Source organism: Calypte anna, chromosome 1 (genome assembly GCF_003957555.1).
Source record: "Calypte anna isolate BGI_N300 chromosome 1, bCalAnn1_v1.p, whole genome shotgun sequence".
Lineage (NCBI taxonomy): Eukaryota > Metazoa > Chordata > Aves > Apodiformes > Trochilidae > Calypte > Calypte anna.
The window spans coordinates 55,390,003-55,412,805 of NC_044244.1; the positions used below are offsets into that span (position 1 = coordinate 55,390,003).

The window sequence follows — 22,803 nt, forward strand, 5'->3', positions numbered from 1 at the left end:
ACTTGGCTGAGCACATGGATCATCTTCTGCGTTCACACTCTGCCAGGGAGGTGGAGGGATGGAATTACTGGCTCACAAAATTCTGTGTCTTGACATCCCTATGACCGCAAAGCTCAGCCCAGGATTTCCAAAGGTCTGTTACCCTTGCAGAGCTGACCATCTCAGTTGTAACCTGCACCTTCAGGACAGTCAGTGGGGAGGAGACACCCAGACAGAACTATCACATGGAGGCCTTTGCATTAGCATCCAGCAAATTGGCTGTATTGGATCATGCCAAAATGATATCACCCCACACAAGTTTCCCATTTCTCCTGAAGAGACCATCTGCTTCTCTGGCCGTGGGCTTGGGGATGGCTTATTTTCTATAGAAAACATCTGATTTCTCTTAACCCTGGCAACAATTTACATGTCTGCATTAGCTCAAGTTTTCAAGACATCTTTGTTAAAGACACTACAACACTTTAAAGCAAAGATAAACACAATGCATTTATTTGTATTTCGAAGTTCCTGAAAGCAGAAGTGAGGACTCTGTCAACTCTAGACCTTGGCATGGATTTGCAGGTCAACCACAGCACGACTTGGGCCCAGAAGGGTTTCTTACAGGCAAAAACCTGGAGTGGGCAAACAGCACCTGCCTGTGCCAAGGCCTGGCAGGTGCTGGGTGTGCCCACGTTTTTCCGCCAGTTCCAGTGACGTGGAAACCCCACAGGAAACCCTCGCCTGCTTGGCAAACGGGGAAAATTAAGCATTCTCTGGAAAAAAACTTTCCAGATCTAAATCTGGCACAGGCTCACTCAGGCCCCTGCCTGCCGCCCACACGCCAGCGCTTCGGCCCGGGCTCCGCAGGTGAACACACCCGAGGTGCGGAGCTGCTCCTCCGCCTGCTCTCCGCCGGGCACCGCGGTCTCAGCCCTGGAGCCAGGCCGCTCTCCCTGCCGCGCTGGGTGTCAGCTCCAAGGAGGGGCCTTCCAGCAGGCCGGCAGAGCTGCCGTGGAGCCCCATCTCCTCCGCGCTCAAAGGTCCCGGCCCGGGGTAACTCTTGCCGCCGTCAGCTCCGTCTCTAGCTAAACCGCCCCCGCCCATCTCGCGGCTCTGGGGGCGGCCCGAGTGGGCCGGGGCGGGGCGAAGGGGCCGCCCCAGGCCTGTGCGGCCCGCCGGGGCGGGCGGCGGTGAAGGGGAGGAGAACGCGGGGCGCCACCGCCCCCCGCCCCGCCGCGCCGCGCCCCGCCCCGCCGCGCCCCATGGTGCCGGCGCGGGCGCCGGGCCGAGGCAGAGACTGCGAGGCCGGCGGGGCATTCACACTCGGCGCCCGCCGCCGGGCATGGAGGGCGCCGAAGCGGCATCCCCCGGCAGCAACAGCCCCAGACCCGTGCAGCCCCGCTGCTCCTCCTGCGGCTCCGGGCCGGCCGGCGGCGGCGGCGAGGCAGCGGCAGCAGCGGCCATGGAGGAGCCACTTGGGGAGGCTCCGTCCCTGGAGGTAACGGCGGCGAAGAAGCAGCAGGGGGTGAAGCGGCATCACCACAAGCACAACCTGAAGCATCGCTACGAGCTGCAGGAGACCTTGGGCAAAGGCACCTATGGCAAAGTCAAGCGGGCCATCGAGAGGTTTTCTGGCAGAGTGGTAAGGCAGGCGGAGGGGCTGCTCCGTGCTTTTTATTTTGTATAGAATTTTTTTTTTTTTTTTTCCCCCACCACTTACTTCGGAGCAGAGCCACTGGGTGCATCCCCTCAGGAACCGCTCGGGAGACCCATCGGTGTCAGGGGCTGGCGTGCCGGGGTGAGGCGGGGGCCTGACGCCACCCGCAGCCCGCAAGGACCGGGACCGGATCTGGGTCCGCGTCCGCAGCCAGGAGCGGGTCAGCATCCCTGCCGAACCTGCGCTCGCTCGGGGCCAGGGCTTTGTCTGGAGTGCAAATCCTACAGAGAAACTTTTTTTTTTTTCCCCCTTTTTTTTTCTTTTTTTCGGGAGGGGTAGGGTGGGTGGTGATGCTATTGTAGTAACACATCGATACCTTTTATAAAAGATGTGATGTTATTGGAAAAAATCGGGTGGTTCATTGCTTTTGTTTTGGTTTGGTTTTACGTGCGGGTGCACAATGAGCAGTTTTTCTTTCCCCAGTGGAAAACTGAAGCTTTAGCGAAACCTGTCACATCCTCTGGCTAACCAGAGCCGCTCACTAAGTCCTGTCAGCATGGCAAACGCTGGTTCTCCGCTTAAAAATCCCGTGGTTCAGTCATACTTTTGTGACCTGAACTTTGCTGACACCTAAAAAAAATCGCAGGGGCTGCATCCCAGCCCCATTGGTTTTTACGATCCGTTTCACCGCTCAGCGGTGCCGGCTGGCTCAAGACTTCAAGCAGCCCGGAGGTTGTCCGGCAATAACTCAGCTTCTGCCTTTCCTCATTGGTACAGCGCTCCAGCAGGGCGCAGAAACGCGAGAGAAGAAATGTACACATTAGTCAGGCTTATTGTCATTTTTCCTTCCCTGAAATATGTAATTATTCACAGAGGGCGAGTGAATGGGAAGCAGGCGTTGCGTTAAAGACTGCTCGGAGAAATAGATGCTTTCCTAAAGAGGTCTTAACGCAGCTTTTCATATGGAGTAGTCTAATTGAGTTTTCACTAGACATCATTTAAAAGCAAGACATTTCCCTGGTGACGTTACAGGTTTTGTCTCATTTATCTTTCCCTTTCGGTTGCCTGGAAGCTCGACGTGTGCTCAGAGGCAGAAGCAGCTGTAAAACAGAAAATGAAATTGCAGATGCCATGGCTTTAATAAGGGACGCTTACTTTGCAACTAAATATCTTTGTGTCGACAGTAAAAACCAGAGTTTCAGCCAAGTTGTAGAGTCATATCATGTATGCTTTCAGTTTATTAGCTCATTTGGAGGCAGGCTAAAGAGAAAACAGAGATGGACATCTCTGCACATGCTCATTCCCAGTCCATGATTTTTAAAGTTTGCTGTCTTGGCTGTTTTACAATTTCAGGGTAACAAAAGCTCCAGAGCTATGGTATATACTAACTCTTATTTTGTAAGTGGATTATTTTGGAGTTTCATTCCAACATGTACTAAATAATAATACAGTGAAAACACTTTTTTAATTTTTTTAAATGACCTGATCAATAAATAAATAAAAAAATACTTTTTAATGAGATTTGGTTTTGGGAAGGACTCTTTCTGATGAAAGGATGAGGCATAGATCTTATCTTTATCTAAGTTAACAACACATGAATTCTTTCCGTATTTTGCTGTCAAGTGCTTCATCAAGATAATTAAGGCTACTTAGATGATATGGTCTGAACTGAATTTATATGGCTAGTGCCATTTTGTAGTGGAGAGGGTGAAAATCTGAATACCCATGCAATCTTAAATGCAATAAAAGTGTTAGTCTATCAGCTGGCGTGTAGAACCTAAACAAAATCTACTGGGTTGTGAGTTTTACACAATACAAGACTTGGCGTGTGGTACTTCTAATTATTAACTAGTCTGCAGGCGAGTTCTGGTGTAATGTGTCTGTTTGAACTTTAACATCTGTGAGTGTATGTAAAATATCCACATTTTGTCTGTTTACAGAATAAAAGCTAGTTGTCAGCAATCCAACCAGACCAAAGTGAATGGAGAACGCTTCTTGCTTTCTGGCACTTCCCTTTGCCGGTTTCTTTCTGTGGGTGAGATGAGGGCACCAACAGGATGACTGATTGGAGAGGGGCAGTTTTCCTTGAAATTTCCCCCCCCCCCCCTCTTTTTTTTCCCTTTTCTCTCCTGAGTTGAGCCAGAATCTGCATTTTCCATCAGCAAGTTGGGCTGGAGTGTCTCCTGCAAGGGATGCACAGAGCGAGCTGTGTGGCCAGTGCTGTCTCTTGCACCGCTTCCAGTAGAAATCACCTCTCAACCGGCAGCTAGGTAGTGAGAGTCCCAAGGTTGCTCTAGTCCAGTCTGTTTGCTTCCAGTTCTGCTACTGGTTTGGCTAATAATCTTTTTCTTTACTCAGTGGTAAGCAGGTATGTGACGCTGTGTGGTAACAGATTGTGAAGCTGGACCTTGGCAACAGCGTTGTGTTCCCAGTCATCAGCTTCGTCGAAGCGATTCTCCTATTGGGCTTTTCCCCTTCTCTTGTCTGTTAACAATCTCTAGCTGTACTGCATTTAATAAGGATATTTGCATGATTAGCCAGGCTTTTAATATGAAACACAAACCTTGGGTTTGTCATCATCTGTATAAATAAGAGAGCTGAGCAGTGAAACAGAAATTGGCAGATGTGAGTTAATGAAGTAAAACCGAGGTGAGAAGACAGTTCAGTCCAAGGTACAGATGTGCTCTAGTCCTGTGCCATTGGAAATCAATAGCAGGATTTCTGTTGACTTGAACAAAAGTAGTATTTGGCACTTATTAAGAGGTTGCAGATTTATTCATATTACTATGGTTCTTTGTCTTTCCTCTTAACCCAGTGGAACGTGATCATAAAGCTTCCTGCCATAAAGCTCCGGGGTAGATTGTATGATACCTCCAGTTTGTTATTGGAAACAACTTATGTGAGTTTGTGTATTAGTTACCACAGTGACTACAGACAGTACTGCATGCTGCATGAAGCAGTAAAATACTGCTCACTACATGATGTATGGGGTGCCTAATTTTGCCAGAAAGATTTCCTTCATTAGTACTGGCTCAGTATACACTGTGTAACTTACGATATTTTAAATTAGGGCACCTGTTAGTAAGTGTAAGGATGAAGAGATGATATCTCGAGCCTGTGAAGTAACACTCATGTTGACATTTCTGTGGGTGTTTTCTCCACTTGTCATCTTGCACATGTTAAAGCAAAGAACTGAGCTTTTGCTCATGTTATGTATTCAATGCTTGTTAGCCAAGAAATCCACAGTTACACTTATGTCAGCCTTAGATAAGCTGTGTCTGACCACCTCCGGCTGATCCTGTGCATGGATGGTAGATGCTGCTGGGTTCTTCTTTGAGAGAAATCCACAGGAGTAGATAGATACTCCTTATGAGGCAATTTTTCAGTTTTGTTGCTGTCTTTTCTTGAGATGATGCAGAAAGCAATTCCTGGATTAAAAAAATGCAGCAATATGCATTAAATTAGTGTTAGTAAAAGAGCACGTAGCTCTCTAAACCATGGAAGATACCGGGTAAACCCTGCTTAAGCTGACTGGAGCACTTGCAGCAGAGTTTAACCCAGGGGTTCGTATCCTGGCTGGTTTACAGCTCCCTGTGGGTGCCCTCCTGTGAGGTGCTCTGGTGGGAGTCATTTGCTACCCCTGCCACTGCTGCTCCTGGACTTGCCAACATTGTTGGGTACTTGTTAAAAACTGTCATGAAGCACCCTGTATAATTTGTACTTCCTCTTGGTTACTGTGTGTCCTTAGGAGAGATTTTGCCGTTTTCAGAAGCCAGGAGCTTTTCTCCCTTTCTCTCCTTAGGCTGCACATGGGAGGCGATGGGGAGCAGCTGAGCTACAGGGGCTTCCTCTCTGCCTTCACCTCCCTCTCTCTGCCTGAGAGTCCTGACTACTTTTCTTCCTCCTCACCAGCAGGTGGAGGAAGCACTATTCTCCTCCAGCTGTTCCTCCAGAAAGTTAATTATTTTGGGAATTGATGACAAGCTGCAGCCTAGTATGAAAAACGGGCATAAGGTTTGTGCAGGAGTGTTATGTGTGCTGGTGTGTGTTATTTCTTTATTTTGCATAGGAATGCACGTAGAAGGATGTTGCCAAATTAAATGGGTTTCTGAATTAAAATCTTGTAAAAAGACCCCAAACTTTAGAGCAACACAATTATATTTAATTGCAATTCCAGAGCAAAATACTTGTTTTGAGACAGCTCTGCATCTTCATGATGTTTTTTGAGAGTTGGCGTGGGGTTTTTGAAGGCCTGAACCAGCAACAGATTACATGAAAGGAGGACCTTTGCTTTGCTGATTGTATTTCTCCATATCATGACAAAACCAAAACATGAATACCAACAATGACAGCTCTGTCATGTCAGTAATTAAGGCCTAACAAGGCCGTGCAACTATTTTTTTGTTTGCAGTGTGGTTTTTAAGGGTTCTAAATAACAAGATAAAAGTATGCTTGTGGGTCACTGAGGACAGTGAAAGCCAGGTAGGACATTTATCCCAGTTCTCTTCTCTGCTTTGCTGATATCACAGAAAATGTTGGTATCCGTCTCTTCCCTTTTATGCATATGAATTCTCTTATCTTTAAGGACGTGTTATATTTCCATTATTTTCCTGAGGACTTCGGTTAGCACCTGGGTCACTGCTTAATATTAATTTTTATCTTGATTGCCCAGTGTACATCTTCTGCTGGATAATGTCCAAATCTGACACAGAACTGTTTGTTCTTTTGTGCAATTCTTTGTTGTTCTTATTAAGATATCTTCCATTATTGCAGACACTGGTGGAAGTATCTGTGCAACACTGCTGTGATGTGAAGTGATTGTACAGTGCTTTTCACAGCAGGACCCTGATTCATGAATGTGGCTTCCACAGCTATGATAATACACTTGAATAATAGTAAAAAGGGCTTGTGTCACTACCCTGTTTTACACATTAGAAAGAAAAACTCGCTGATTAAAGCCAAAATCATCAGAAGTATCAGCTGGTTTTGAGTGCACAACCTAATACCTGTTTTTTCCAGATGTATAGAGTATGTAACATCAGGGTCCTACAGATGACAGCTACCTTCTTCAGATCTTGGTCTCTCCTGCCTCCTGTGCTGTCTCTTTACCCTGAGCTTTTTGTCCCTGTGTGACCTTCAGCTTCAGTCTCCATTCCTGGCCTTTTGTACTCCACTTGTGCTGCTGCCTCTCGCTTTGTTCTGCGTGCCAGCGCTCTGACCCGCGCAGGCTGCGCTGCTTTGCTCTCTGCTCCCAAGCTGGCAGCTGCCTGCAGACTCTGTGCAGCTTGGGGTGGGTGCTGCATACACCTCTCCTGCCATAAAACACTTCTGTGGGGCCAGAGGCTCCTCAGTGGAAGAGGGATTCTTGCACAATCTGTCGCCAAAAACCCGTCTGTCTGTCTGTCTGTCTCTCTCATACCTCTCTCTTTCTCTCTCTCTCTTTAGTTAAGGTGTGTGAGCTGAGTTCTTTTAGGGACTCACAAACATTATCCAAATTTAGTCATGTTTCATGGTGCTGGAGGCATGTTAGTGAAACTCAGGTCATTCTCTATAAAAATTGCACCAAAGTATGCATGGAAATTCTAGATTTGGAATGAATAGGAGTTGGTAGTAGTTTATAGGCTTGAAAATAGTTTTGCTGTTAATTTGTTGTTTGTTCCACATTCAATAATTAGATGTGTTCTGAGATTCTGGTTTAAAAAAGCAAAAGACGCTTGATTTAATCTCTTGTAATTTGCCATTGATATTGTGGGCTTATTAAAAACAAGTTATTACCTGGTTGTATAAAATTATTACAGTCTTCACGTAAACACTTGTATAACTGAAATGCCAAAGAATACCTGAGCATTCTGCAGACAGAAATAACTGATTATAGCACTGATACAAAATACTTGTTGTCTGCACAGAGAATTCTTGTTGGAGTCGCAGATTTTTCAGGGAAGTGTGGTTCAGTGGTATGAAATTCTGAATTAATGACAAGCCAGTAAGGGGCCATCTGAATATGTTGGCTTGTCAAACTTTTACCAAATTAAAGAACAGCATGTTCTTTCTGAACTTTGAGTGGACATCAAGGGATATTCCTGCAATGGTGTTGGACTTCCTTACAGGTGAAGAAAGTTACAGATTTTGAGACTGTTGCTTTCTTTTACCCCCACTGGAACAAACTATTCTGGGAGGGCAAATTTACTTCCCTGTGTCTCAGTGTATCCCATTCTGAGGTGATACTACTTAATATAGGTGTTAGACTAGTTAACAGGGCACATTTTGGCCTTATACATACCTAGTGTGGTGAAATTCACAACAGAATTTGAGCCAATGTTTATAATGTATCCTTCAGCTAAAACCACTATAAAGTGCCTTAGCATTATTACAAATGGTTTCACAGCACCATATGCTGGAGAACACAACAGAATGAAAATTGCATGTGTAAAGCCTTTCATTAGATATGGCTAAAATATACTGTGTTTTTTGGTGTCATGTGTTCTAAAAATTATTATTATTTTTAAAGAACCACAATGTGGATTTGCCATGTGGAGATAATTATTGTATATATTGTAGTCTGGGGTCATACATGTTGAATAAAACCCTGTGGAATGTGCAGTTCTTGTGAGCAATTGTTTATTCTTTACAGAACTGTAATCGTAGTTAGTCTGTGTTTTGTCTGGTAAATAAATGACTAGAGCAGTTGGTTTTGCTGGAGTGAGGAACTGGGAGAAGGCTCGTGGTGGCCATGACATTGCCAAGGAAGAATGCCAAATGTTAGTTGAAAACCCCTTCCAGGTATATCATATCAGCCTTGAACACTGGCACGTCAGTGTGACTACAACCACAGTAATCCAAATTCAGAGCATATGGGACATGCTGCCAAAGTACACACACCAGGTATTCAGAAACTGGCTGCTGACCTTTGCTTTGATGTGGGCATCTCCCTGGCTTCGGTTTTCACCTTCTGTACCACACTTACATATGTATGTGAAACAGGATGCTGATGCCAAAGCTTCTGCTCTTACTGTACAGCCCTGTTGCTTTGAACAGGACACGCTTGTTTAGGCTTGTGTGCTCTTCCTGCATGAAGTGGGACCAAACCATGTTTTCTCTCTGGACAGTGCTGAAGAACCAGAAAACCAACAGGTTTGTTTGCTTTTGCTCTTGGGATGGGATAGGGTGCATTAGCATGGATGGCAAGAAGTGATGATGAAAGCTGACAACTCCTTTTCTGTTCAGCATGACCAGAGCCTTAGCATCTTACCTGGACAGGGGTGGAGGCTGCTGCCAGTGCCCAGCTCTGGCATACACAGAAATTTCATAGAATAATTTTGGTTGGACAAAACCTGTAAAATCATTAAGTCCAATCGTTAACTGTCAAACCTGTCCCTAAACCATGTCCCTAAGCACCACATCTACATGGCTTTTAAATACCTCTAGGGATGGTGACTGGACCACTTCCCTGGGCAAGCCTCTTCCAGTGCCTAACTACCCTTACAATAGCAAAATTTTTCCTAATATCCAATCTGAGCCTCCCCTGGCACACCTTGAGGCCATTTGCTCTTGTTCTATTTGTTGTTACTTGGGAGAAGAGACCAACCCCCAAGTTGCTTTTGGATAGTTGTAGAGCTTGATCACTTCTCCCCTCAGCATCCTTTTCTCCAGACCAAACAACCCCCCTTCTCTGAGCTGCTCCTTGCAAGACTTGTGCTCTTTACCAGCTTCATTGATCTTGGTTGGGCAGACCCCAGCACTTCTATGTTCTTCTTGCAGTGAGGAGCCCAAAACTGAACATAAGATTTGAGATACAGCCACATCAGTGCTTGGTACCGGGGGGAAATCACTTCCCTAGTCCACACTATTTCTGATACAAGCCAGGATGCTTTTGGTCTTCTTGGCCACCTTGGCACACTGCTGGCTCATGTTCAGCTGGCTGTTGACCAGCACCCCTAGGTCCTTTTCCACCAGGCAGCTTTCCAGCCACTCTTCTCCAAGTCTCTAGTGTTACCTGAAGCTGTTGTGACCCAAGTGCAGGACCCAGCATTTGGCTTTGGTGATTCTCATACAATTGACCTCAGCCCATCAACTCAGCCTGTCCAGGTTCCTCTGTAGAGCCTTTCTACCCCTCAGGCAGATCAACTCTTGTACCCAGTTTGGTGTAATCTGCAAACTTACTGAAGGAGCACTCAATCCCCTCATCCAGATCACTAATAAAGATATTAAAGAAAATTGGCCCCAATACTGAGCCCTGACATGCCTCAGACACCTTCTAGAAAAAAAATCTTGTCATTAGCCCTTATGTTTTGATGTACTTGGGATAGTTGGCATGTCAGAGGAAATGTCTCAGATGGAAAGGTCTCTGACTTAGTATGCAAATAATATTTGTCAACATTTCCCTCAAATATCTTCTAGCAGATGTGAGTACCATGTGTGTCCATTTAGTAAACTAAACTCAAAATGATTTCCACTTTTCTAGATATATGGGGAATAGCTGAGGGGGGCAGAGAGTGAACTACAAAGCAAGGTAAAAACTGCATATGTGTGTTGTTATATTTGATGACCAATTCATTAAAGCCATAAGTGTATCCAGGCTTTCCATAGTGTTCTCCTGCTGTTGCTTCCTGTACTCCCTGGCTACAAAATAATTCTCTATGGCTCTCATTTGTCTTACCCACATGAAAGAATTTGAGCATCTGCAAGTTATGATTTGAGAAGTATCTGCTTTTAAACAGAATATATTTATCAACATGGTACATTGTATAAATTAGGGGATCCTAGACCTTTGAACACTAGTGGGCTGGGTGAGGTACTCCATGAGTGTGTGGTGTCTGGCCATACCCATCAAACATCCTGGACCCCCACCAAAAATGCCAGATGTTCAGTTGATGTTGAGGCCCTCCCGTAACCTCTGCTTCATGTTGCTAAGGGGGGAGGGGGCAACGTTGTAGTCATCTCTTGCTCTTGCACCATTTTAGTATTCTCCTTTGAGCTCTGTACTTTTTGTGTTTTGAGCTAAAGACCATGGGACAGCCCTGAATTCAGTCTGTTAAACTGTTGCATGGTAGAAATGCTTGGTCTTCCCTAACTCTCCAAAGACAGATGGAATCTGCTTCCAGCTCTGGTGGTTTATGAGACAAAAGACCTTAAAGCTACCATTGGCCCGTGACTGGATGCAAGTCCTTGGTCTTGAAGTGTTAACTTCATGCTCTGTTCCTACTGACAGAGAAAAATCATAAAATACTGTAATGGGTGGTTGGTTCCTTTTATTTTAGAAAGATCCAGCCACACAGCAGCTGTGGGAGAAAGGGTGGGCAGGGCTGGCATGTTTGAAACCAACCCAGCCAGTTGTAGGTGTACTCAAAATCACAAAGGAAATGTAGATGTTGTGGTCTCTGTGTTAGGAAGGCAGCTGAGGTCGCTTAGGTTAACAAGCAACCACTGTTATTGTTAATTTATGGTTGCCTCCTTGGCCTTCCCCTATCCCTGTTGGTGTTTCCCACCTCATCTTGGCACTGCCTCCTCCAGCATGACATCTGATGCCCTTTGCTGTTGGGTCCCCTGGAACAGCAGCCTAGTGGAGGGTCTCCAGCATCTTGCCTGAGTCTGGTTGCCTCTGTGATGAAGCACTGGTGCTGGCAGGCCTCTGTGTCCCTCTTCCTGTGCCTTTTCAGTGGATGTTGGGCTGCGGTGATCCCAGAGCCCCTCTGCTACTCTGGCTTGACTCTGTCATGTGGGACAATTTAAGCAGAGAGGCTAGAGGAGCCAAGTGTCTTTGTTCTGAGGTCTAATGGCTTGAGGGACTTGAAATTACCCTAATGTCTTGCTGTGTTGTGGAGCTGAGTCAGCATATTTGGGCTTGAGTACTAATGCCTTAGAATAAAGTCACTAGTTAAGGGATATTAGGCTTAAAAAAAAAAAATTAACTGCTCCTGTGGAAAGATACCAAACCAAATCTGGAGAATAAATTTAGCTGTTCTAGGGTAGATTAGAAAGATTCAGGGCCTGCTGTCAATGGAGATCTCAGAGCTTCTATGTCATGTTTCCCATATAAAAAAAGGCATTTCATCTCTGCTACAATTTCTAATCTCCATGAAACCTCTGATGGTGAATGACATCTCGCTTATCTGAGATACAAGTGGTATTTTAAAACTGATTGTGAATATTTTTTGATCACAAAAGGTAGCAGTGAGGACTGGATAAAAATACCTGTTTGACCTGTGTGGTAACTAAACAAACCTCCCTTTTTGTTAATTGGTTTTCTTCTGTCATTGATGGAAAAAGGGTAAACCTTTTGACAGGGGAAAATTGCAAAGCATTTGTTAAAAAAAACAGCTCCTAAGACATGTGTTTGGAGTTGTCATTTATTTGCCATTGCACTTTGTGCAAATCAAAGCTTTTCACTTCCTTCGTAGAGTTTGGATTAAGAAGGACAAACAAAGGCCCTGAGGTGGTTGGGGATGCCTGGGACACCTGGTGGCATCTGGTGCTGGGCTGTACTGTGGGTTATGTTTTTGGCATGGAGGAGAGAAAAAAAGCCTTGGGGAAGAGAAGAGGGGAGAGTGCAACCTTCTTGGCTGCTCTGCATGAGATAGCCATGCTCCAGCCCAAGGTGAAAACGCTGGAAAAAAATAGCTACTGGAGGCAGTAGAAGCTTGACTGACCTGCATAGGAGCGCAACTGAGAGGCATCCACATTGTCTTCTCAGGAAGACACAATTTTAACCAGGCCCGTACATGAGACATGGCATCTCTCATGCCTCTTTTCTTGTCACGTCTGTTCTCTTCGGGGGTGCTGAAATGAGGTGAAATAACGAAAGAGTCATCTGTGGGTTTTAAGCTCCATCTCCTGTAGGAGCCTGTTGTCACAGCTGTGCTTTGGGCACCCAGGGGGTAGATTGTTTCCCTGAGGTTCATTTGGAAAGTCTGTGGCGGAGACGTGGGGAGAGCTGAGGTCAACCACAGCTCCAGCGCTGCACTGGGCTGAGCCATTCTTTGTCTGGGTGTAACCATCCCGGGAAGCCTTGCTCATAATGCAGTGGTCCTGGTTCATGGCTGTAGTCACACTGTGAAGGGAAGGTGCCAATTTTCCCAAAGCCTGCCAGCTGCCGTGTTTTGGACCCTGGTCATTGCTGTGTACTACTGTTGATCACCATTTGGTACCACCTGGTCGCTGTGGTATCCTTACAGCCTGTGAGGAATGAGAGCCTTCAGCTAGACTGGGCAGTGCATTTGCCAGGGACATCTTTTTCAACAATAGGGGTTTTTTTCTGTGTACAGTTGAGGAGTTTTATACCCTCTCTGTTTTGAGGGAACAAATGTATTCTCCCAGTTCATACTGTCTGGTGTGTCATGATGAAAACATGGGTGTAATGGGATCTGTGAAGTGCCTTGTTGTGGGTTGTGCGTTGCTCACGAGGAATTCACTGGGGAGAAGGATTTCATGCTGTACTTTAACCTTCTTCCAGACTTTTTCAGATGAAAGGAAAACTCTGCAGCTGCGGATGTGACTGGTTATCATTACTGGATGTCATTACGCACTCACTCCAAGTGTAAAACAAAAAATTGCATCCCCTGTGATGTCCTTGGGTAAAATCCTGCTCTCAGTTACATTAACACTTGTAAAACAGAGAGTAGAGTTTGGTGCTTTGTTTCAGTTGAAATATTTGTTTAACACAGGCAAGGACTAAATAATACACTTGAAAGCAATTTGTGTTATTGTCTGTAGAGCAGAGCTTGTATTTTATGAACTGGCTGATCATAAAGACAGCATAAATCATGTAAAGCATTCTCATTTACTTTTTCTTTCTTTTTTCTTTTTGCAGATGGGGCTTGTAGAGTAGAGTTGCAGTCAAATGTCTGCTCCAGGATATTTTAGTTGAACTGTGTGAGTCCATTAAACAAATGTAATGGCTTTTTGGAAAGAAGCTCTGCGTGTTTCAAACCAAATGTTTTACATAGAGAACATCTGGGTAGTTCTGGGTGTTTGTATGTAGAGCACATCAGACGGCAGCCGTAGTGAGCTCAGCTGGGATGTAGTTGTAGGATATGACAGTTCAGTTGTTATGGGGAATAATTCCTATGAAGTATTGCCATGAACTGAATGTTTGGCACAAACAGCTGTATCATTGTTTTACTCTACACCCAAGTTATTCTTCTTATCTGCCCAGCAAAACTCTAAATGATGTTTAAACAACTCAGTAAATGTTGGCACTTCTGAGCTGCGGCATGCGCATTGAAGCAGACTTGGGGAAGCTGTTCCTGCTAAGGGGAAAGGAAGCTTGCTGTGTTTGCAACGAAGCCCTGTTTGTTCCTGCCACGGGCAACACAGTGCAAGTGAGCGAGGAATGCAGAATGTGCAAATGATCTGTGGGGTTGTGTTGGAAATGATCAATGTTACAGTGATGTTGGGTGTTGCTGCTTTGAGGAACGTGAAAATGCAAAAACGGTGCAATGCATGTAATTAGTCCAACAATAGAGTTTATTTGGGCTACTGGAAGAACCTTAACTTGGTTAAATTAGTAAGCCTGCTTATACTTTGCAGCATCAGAGGCAATATTTTTCCAGGAAGTGTAGAAAATATTGGAAAGTGTATTGTGTGGGAGTTGGTTCTTAAATTATTTTTGCAGTGTAACTGAGGAATGCATGGTTCAAATGAGATTAAAGTTGTAATTTCCAGAGTAGCAATGCAACTTCCCCTTTCAGGATTGTTTAAGCAAAAAGTTAAACAAAGTGGGCTAGGCAGTCTCTTGCTCCAGTCCCTTGTGGACAGCAATTCACATTGTGCAGCACTGCTTTAATAGTTCTGCTTGTTCTGATATGATTTGTGGTATTTTCTAGGATGAATTTCTGGACCGAGCAGTGTGAGAGGGAATTGCTCCTCACTCTGAGGAAGGTGGTATGTCCAAGTCTGTGTGAAGGTCACTGGCAGGGTGAAGTGGGAAGCCTGTGCTGCTGCTGTTGCACTACCTAACAGCTTAGCTTTTGGCAAAGGGATCCCAGAAATCTGAGTGATAACTCTCCCTTGTTCAACTGACCCCAGCCAACACGTGCCAAAAAAGGTGTTTGTGTTTATTAAAACAGGGGAGATCAACAGACCTGGAGATCACAGGGTGTGGAGGAGTTCTTCACCAAAAGCTTTCCATCTAGAAAAAAGATTGCTTTGCTGTTTCTCCCGTCCGAAATTAACCTTCCCCATAACTGGTTGTAACAACTGTCAGCAGCTGTGAGCTCTTCTTCTAGCAAGAAAAGTTAGAACTGTGCATGTAAGGCTGCAAAAGTGCTTGGTAGCCAGCAGTTGTAGGGAAGTGTAATTCATTCCTCAGTCTCTCCTGTCTATCCCAATCCCATCTGGCTGTGGGGACCAAGAGCTTTCACTGTTCCTGTGTTCCTCTCTCTGCTGAGCCATTGGGTGGCCTTGGTAATTTACTTTCAATAAATAGAGGGGAACAACAGGAGGTTCCCCTACCTTCAAGGATATGAATATTTCTTAGAAATCAGAGACGGATGAGGAAGAAATGTTAACAAACTCCTTTCCTCCCTCTGTAGCAATACCGACACATTCTGTCATAAATTCTAGGATAGTCCCTTCCAAAAAGGGACCATTAAATAGCTAACATCCAGGCAGAACAATCTAATACTGAGGTAGTGCTTTTACAAAAACAAATCTAATATTGCAAAGCAATCTGCAGGCCTTGGAGCAAAATAACCTGGGTGAGGCTTTGATGCACACGGTTGCCAATATTTGTTTTCAAATAGTATTTTTCCAGATAGGATGTGGGTTTATGGTTGACTGAATTCCCACCAGGAAGTGGCATTTGTATTTTGGTCCACCTTAGATCAGTTTAGAAAAATATACTAGGTCTAGGTGCTTCTCATAGTTCTGTGTCATTAACCCTTTCACCCGTGCTGTTTACACACATCTGTGTACCTTCAGGGATGCAATCTCTGCTATCCTTGCTCATCAATGCTAATTCAAAAGCCTGAACTCAATAAATTAAATTTAAAAATCTCTTCATGCTTCAAAATTCCACTGGATAAGAATTGGAGGCAGTCAAGCAATATGGTGTTGGGTTTCAGAGAGTGTTACAATGCCTGAGAGTATGGACGTCTTCAAAAGAAGAAAAACTCTTCCCAAATTTTTCTTGTACTATTGCAATTCTCTTAGTGAAACAGCACTTCCTTTTCATTTTGAGGGACTGCAGAACCAGGAGAGTGACATCAAAAGCTCTGCACAACACCAGGTGACTTTGCTTTTGTGGAAGAAGGGGCCTAGTAAGATGTGCAAAGCTCTTAGAGGTTCTGAGGCTTTCTGAATTCACAGATACTTTAGTGAAAGAGTGAGAAATAAACAAGTTGCATTTATTTACCCACAACTTCCTGAAGCAGAACATACCAGTGAATGAAAATACTCTGTCAGGTGGCTTCTTGGAATAACAATAGTTCTAAGAAAGAATTTAAACAACATCCAGCACCCTTCCTGATTTAATGTGAATTTCAGTCTTGGACTGGTACAGCACCTTTCACCTGAACAGTTGCAAAATCACTTTAATGATTGGTAACTGGGCTTACTATTTTTTAGCAGTTGTTTACCAGCACATTACAATAGTTCACAGCAGCTGCTTAGAGGGTGTGAATAACCCCATCTCCAATTTTGAAGTGTTGGGAGGAATTATAGGACATTGTGTAATTTTCTAATTACAATTAGATCCAGGCACCAGGACTTTATACCTCTCTTCTTAAGCAAATCATAAAAAGGCTTTTTCTGAAGAAGTAGTAACATCTTGTTTTGTGGTTCATCCCAAAGTCAGTGCCTTGAACAGTGTGCACTCCTACTTTGGATGGTTACCTCAGCGTGGTTCACTGCATATTCACCATGAAAAACAATCTTGAGTTCAAGTCCCTCCCTGTAGCCCCAGGTTAGCGCTTTGCATTACATCAGCAGCTGTGGTAGCTGTGAGATCAAGCCTCAAAATTAATGTGAAATCTATCTTCCAGTTTTCGGATGAGGAATCTGTAATACCCATGTAACACTGAGAACAGAAATCTTGGGGCTTGAGAATTCTTTCACTCCTCTCTAACCTGACTTGCCAGTAATTTCATTAGTGCTAAACAGTCTGCACACAGACTTGCACCAGTTAAAAGACTGACACAGGATTTGCTTCCAGTGACTTTTCCTCTTTTGCACAAATGCTGGATGGAGCTGTGCTGTGTTTGGAAGTTGATCAATGATTGCCCAATTCTAACCTTATTTAAACTGCGATATAAACAGACATGATAGAAACAGATGCTACCAGGGGTTTTCCTACTTAAAAGTGAAGTTAGGGGTGTTTTTCTGCTCCCCCCACACCTCCCTCCCCTTGCTTTTCTTTTTTCCTTCCAATGAAATTGTAATCTGGAAGAAAAGCAGTTAGACTTTGTGAAATCCCAGTTCAGTGTAGCATTTGGCTTTCGTAAATGTGGAAGCCAAAAATAAACATCTGCTTGGCAACTTGAGCAGAAGTTAACTGTAAATGCAGTTTTCATCTTTTCAGTGAATGTAGCATTCAAGTGCTGGTTAACATAACTATTAAGGAGGAACGATCCATAGTTGAGGTTGTAAAGCATTTTTTTCTTTTAATTACTGTTATGAACCTCCATTGCCCAGGGGGAAATCCCCTACCCCAGTTTCTTTCCAGATACAATTTCTTTTGTGCCAAACCATGAACTTCCCGTGAAAGCTTGAAGGTAGTTGGATGGGATATTTGTGAGTTATTACACTTTGGAAAAGAGATGGTCTTCTATTGATCTGTGCATGACAGCCCCAAAACTTTTTTTTTTCTCTTTTCTTTAGTCCTTTAGTCCTTCAGAATTAGATCAAAAGCCTGGGATTGGGGTTTTTTTGGTTTTGGGTTTTTTTGGGTGGGGGCCCTAAAAAAATTTATTTTGGTTTTTTGTTTTTTTGTTTAATTTTTTTTCTTGGTTGGGTTATTTTTTCCTTTTTTGCAGGGTGGGTTATGAGCATTTATAGCATTAGATACTGAATATGCAGGATATGGCCAACAGTTTCAGGTTCCTTTCCACCTAAGCTGAAAGTGAATTGGGTGAAAAGCAGACCTCTACTTTTCAGCAAATCCTTTCCAAACTCTGGTGCTGTTCTTTTCACTGTCAGGGAGGATTGAAGTGGGTTCAGATTTGCAGTAGCTTGCTGTTGGAACACTGGGGAGGGGTGAGAAAGGGCAACCTGAGGCAGCATTATGGGAAACACTTGGTTATTGCCAGGGATGGTGGTTACTTGTAAGACTAATCTTCTAAAACTGAGAAGTCCTGCAACTTGGAACTTAAGCAATACTGCATATAAAATTTTTAATTTGGGGAGGGAGAAGTTTTTTGGTGTATTTCTGACATACATGAGTGGACATGCATTTCTTTCCCTGTTTTCAAGATTCACTGCCTCATAACAAAGAATCAATAACCAGGTTTTAGCTTGTGTTTTTAAAGTGTAGTGGACATCAGATCTATGCTAAACTATATGAATGTTTTTTTGTATTTCTAGTGGTAAGTCAGTCCTATAATGATTAAAATATAAAATAAGATCCATCTGGTAGTAAGGATGATTAGAGGCCGAGATTCTCAGTGATAAATGGAGAAAGATCTGCCAGGTAAATTTGTCAGAGCATGCATGGTGTGAATATGCCAGGCTTCATATCCAGAGCTTAGGATAGAAGGTACCAAACAATGAAGGGATGTGGGTTTTCCAGTCAGGCAGTAGTTACTCAGGAAATGTGCTCACCATGTCCTGTTAATAGGGACCATATGTGGGGGTGAGAGAAGAAGTGGGAGAAGGGTGTTATATATGTTCGTCCAGTCACCCACTTTGTATATGTTCAGCATAAATGTGTTCATCTTGAGCCTTCTACTGCTCAGTAAAACTTGGTTCCACACATGGTTTTGTCTGTGAGTAAAGGGGGAACTAGAAAGAAGATACAACTCAGGTTATCTAGTACTTGCGATTAGTTAATTTGTCTCCACTTGATGAATCATCATTTACGATATTTTAACAGCAAATATGTCCAGCAGAAGCAGAAAAGGAAAATTAAACCTGAAGTAATCATACCCTGATTGTCCAAGAGGCACTGACACATTGTGCCTTAGCCTATGCAAATCGAATTTTGATTTAATGTTTATCACACTGACTTGGGTCTTCTAGTGCCTTGGTCCAAGACTGAGTTTCTCTGCAGGGAGTGCATAATAGAACAACAGTAAATCAGCTTTGTTTTTTAGAAATACAATCTTTTTAATGTGGTACATTGGGAAGAGAGGAATGAAACAGAGAGGAGCAGATGCTTGCTATGTGCTTTTAACATACAGTATGAGCAGCTGTAAAAAATGCCCTTGCCTCTTAGAAGCAAATGAACTTGAAAGGTGCATTGTGGCATGTGCATCCTCGCCCTTTATGTGTGCAGCTGCTGGCTTGCAACAACAAAACCAGTGTTTTGTCTTTTTTAACATCCATGACAAAAATAGGCAGTAATGGGCAGAAAACCTGAGAGTTAAATCAGCAGTGCCTCACTGGGTGCAGATGGCACCAGTTTTGGCTGTGAGCAGCTCCTCTGATCACTGCATTGTTTGCCAACATATCAAACAATGGAGTTGGGTTGGTGATAAATAATTAAGGAGGATTTTGTTTTGTGCTTGTCTCCCAAGCAGTATCACCATGGAGATGATCTGGCTTTTAGGATCTGAAAAGTAACAATCTCTAAAACAATAGCATTGTGTCAATGTTACTCTTTCTCTGAAAGAGTGAGCTCTCAGAGACTGCTATCATAAGTGCACAGCACCAGGCACCAATTTTGCTTCAACTCACAGTAGCCTTTTGTCCAACTTTTCAGTGAGTGCATGAAGAGTTTTCTATGGCTGCAGAAACTTGTTCTTAGAGTTGCACACCCTGCATGATGCAATTACTGCATTTGAGTTAGAACTGGACTCTCAAGATAGCTTTTTTGCAGCAAAGAAATAATAATATGGAAAGAGGCTTACAAGAGGAAGTCTGCATGAGGATACCTTTGCAGAGCTCTCTGGGTGCTTTGCTTCTCTGTAGGGATATGCATACATGGCTCCTTCTTGCCACCTGGAAGGTCCAGAGGCCAGATAAGACAGTTATTCAGCCCATCCCCTCATTTTCCTTTCTTTCCTTTGTGCTGCCTCTGGAAGTGCCATTTCAATGCAACTGCATTATCGGGATCTCCCTCCTTATCATTTGGTTGCAGCAGTCTCAGACCACCCAATTTCATAGCTTTGTTTCTCTTCCTCTTGGGTTGGTGATGTCTGGGCCAGGAGCCATAGGCAGAGACTCCCCTGGAAAAAACACAATACAGTGCCAGACTTTATTCTTTCTTGCTCAGCTCCGTGGAGTTGGAAAAAGAACAATGTGCATTTTCTCTCCCCACCCCCAAACATCCTCTGCTCTCCGGTTCTTTCCCCCCCTAGTTGATCCACCTATTATTTACCTCCCCACCCCGTTTGGCACTTGGTGCATGGCACTTCCCACCTCCAAGTCTTACAGAAAGGAAGCAGAGCTGTGAAACCCTCTGGTCTCACCCACTTCCCATTGCTGGGTGGGGATGGCCTCAGTTCACAGCTTTCGGAAAGGAGAGGTTTATGTGGTTTGGGTGTATTTAACCCTCCCTTCCCTCTTCACCTAAGGAAAAGAGGTTTTAATGATTTTCTTTAAGCTACATGTCTGACGTATTTCTCAGTGACAGCAAGCTGGTTTCCCTTTCTTGGGGGCCTGCACTCTCTGTCCTGATGTCATTTTTCTGACTCTCCACGATGCTGTTGCAAGAGCCCATTGGAATTTGCTCGAGCACGGGTGGTATGCACAAGCACTGGAACCAGCTTAAAAGTCACAGCCCCCACAGTGGAAAAAAAGCAGTTTGTTCATATCTCGCCACAGTCCTAAAAATAGTCTTGATAGATAATAAAGACTGGAAGTTTGTTTTCAATGGGACTGAATGTACTGCATGCAGAAATGGCTGGGGAAGGTTCAGTGCTTTGTGGCCTTCAGGTGCTCAGCCTTGCTTACAGCACTAGCTTACTTAAAAACCTGTGATTTTGGCACTGTGGCTAATTCTAACTTTGTTTATATTCACACATCTTGGCTGGAAATGAGGCAAATGTAAGTTCATTAGATTACAGCAAACATGAGCTAACTTCCTGAAATAAAGAGAAACAGCTTTAAGCTTTGATGAAAATATAGCTTTGTTGCTCATCCCATAAATGACGATGCCAGCAGTGACTCAGCAGACAGAGAGATTTGATATGGAAATGGGCACCTAGTGCCTGACCTGCCCTTTGCCAGATGTTTAGACTTTGAGATATTTTTCTGTACGCAATGGTCTTAATCTGCCTCTGTAAAATGAAAATTCCACGCATTTTGCTCTGCCCAGCAGCCAAGAAGCTCATAAAGGAGATGAGGCATTTCTCTTACAGATAGGACTGAATGTACAGAAACTTTTGCAACCATAATCTTTTTGAAGTATTTATAGTGCAATTCAAGTTATTTGTACCAAACAAAAGCGAAGAAGCATGAAATGTGTTGGAAAATACTTCGTAATCTTTCTGCACCGATTCAGAGAGTGAGTATAAATCCTCTTTCCAGCAAATGAAGACAGGTAATTTATAGCAGCTTATTTCTCCACGCTTCCTGCCCTGAATTCTGCAGCTGACTCAAGAAGGGGTGGGAAGCCAAAAGCTATATTCCGTCTTTCCTATCTGCTTCTGGAAGGCAGAGCAGTGGTCTGTGCTTCTGCGGTGCCCTTTGGAAATATCTGGCAATATCAGAAGTTCAACCCCTCCCTGCTTTCTCTCCTCTGTTTTGGAGAGGGTATTCTCTCTACCTGCTTCTGAGCAGAGACTGGTATCAGAACTGCCAGTGAAGTTAGACATTATTTCAGTCCATCTCTGATGCTTCTTTCTCCCCCTCTAGTCCCAGGTTGGGACCATGTTGCCATCAGAGCTGCAGAAGAGATAGCAAGGATGTTTTTGGTGTGCACAACCGGATCAATCCCCAGGGGGGCTGTCACATGCCCTGGTTTTGAGTCTGTGACCTTGGTGCTTATATTTAACTTTACGTGTCTGAGCTAACCCAGCAAAGCCAGTGGACTGCTCAAATATGTGAAGTTAGACATGTGCTAAAGTGTTTTGCCAGATTGGAGACTGTCTGTAGGGGCTTTGGGTGAACTTGAACCTGTTTAGTTGGGGTGGGACACTTTAGATTTCATTACGAATCTGATACGTTACTTGCTCTGAGTGCAAGGTCTTAGAGTTATCTGAAATTCTCATTAAGACAAGAAGCTAGGAAAAATAGAAATTCCACCACTAGTAAAGTTACTAAAAATACTATAATGAAATTATCTAACTCTTAAAACCAGTAAAATATATTGAGACAATGTGGTAGAGGTATAAGTACAGTGTTTTCTGTCCAAAAGGGACTAACATCACTTTCTTTGCAGATCTTGAGATGGATTATTTGAAGTAGTTAGTATAGCTGATGTAAAAAAGCATGTTGCATTTGCCTTACTCTTGATTCATAGGCTGTGACCCGTAATAAATTTTGATTTTGGAGCAACAGTGGAGCTCTTGCTTTCAGAGAAAGCAAGGAAAGTAAGCAGGCAAGCAAGAAAGAGCAGGACATAAAGAAGGAGCACTCAAAGTCTTTCTTAAAGTATTTCTCAAGTGAGTTAATTTTTTATTAGGCTTAATTGTTCAGGTTTGTCATGTACTGTATCTGGCAGCAGTCCTGTAAGCAGGGTTTTGAAAAACAGAGCCAGCTCTGTCTAGTGTTAAAAGCATAAGTGCACTTTGAAAATACATTTTCTGGAATGTATTTCTCAGGAAAATACATATAATGAAAGAAATGGCATTATTAATATTTTAAAATACCAGGAAGAGAAACTTGGTTTACAGCCTGATACCATAACATAGAGCTAGGCATCTTATTTTTCCCAAAGAGATAAAAAAATTGAAATACATAACAAATACCTAAAATGAGATCATGACTCACAACATTTCTTTTAAATTCTAAAAAAAAAAAAAAAACAAACTGTACTGCTTTCTTGTTCATATTGTTTTTTCACAGCAATAGACTTAATCCCTTGTGCCCATGTTGACATGGTCTGAGCAGACTGATGCAGGTGAAAGATGCTT

General features: G+C 43.6%; 1 protein-coding gene across 1 annotated transcript in view; it reads left to right on the forward strand.

Annotated features, from left to right (window-relative positions):
- The first annotated feature begins 1,243 nt into the window (after positions 1 to 1,243).
- The window catches only part of NUAK1 (NUAK family kinase 1), a 49,859-nt gene continuing 28,299 nt past the window's right edge, over positions 1,244 to 22,803 (forward strand). The window contains exon 1 of the mRNA XM_030459819.1: positions 1,244 to 1,621. Within this exon, the coding sequence (XP_030315679.1) occupies positions 1,322 to 1,621 (300 nt within the window). The 5' untranslated portion in view covers positions 1,244 to 1,321. The remainder of the gene's footprint in view (positions 1,622 to 22,803) is intronic.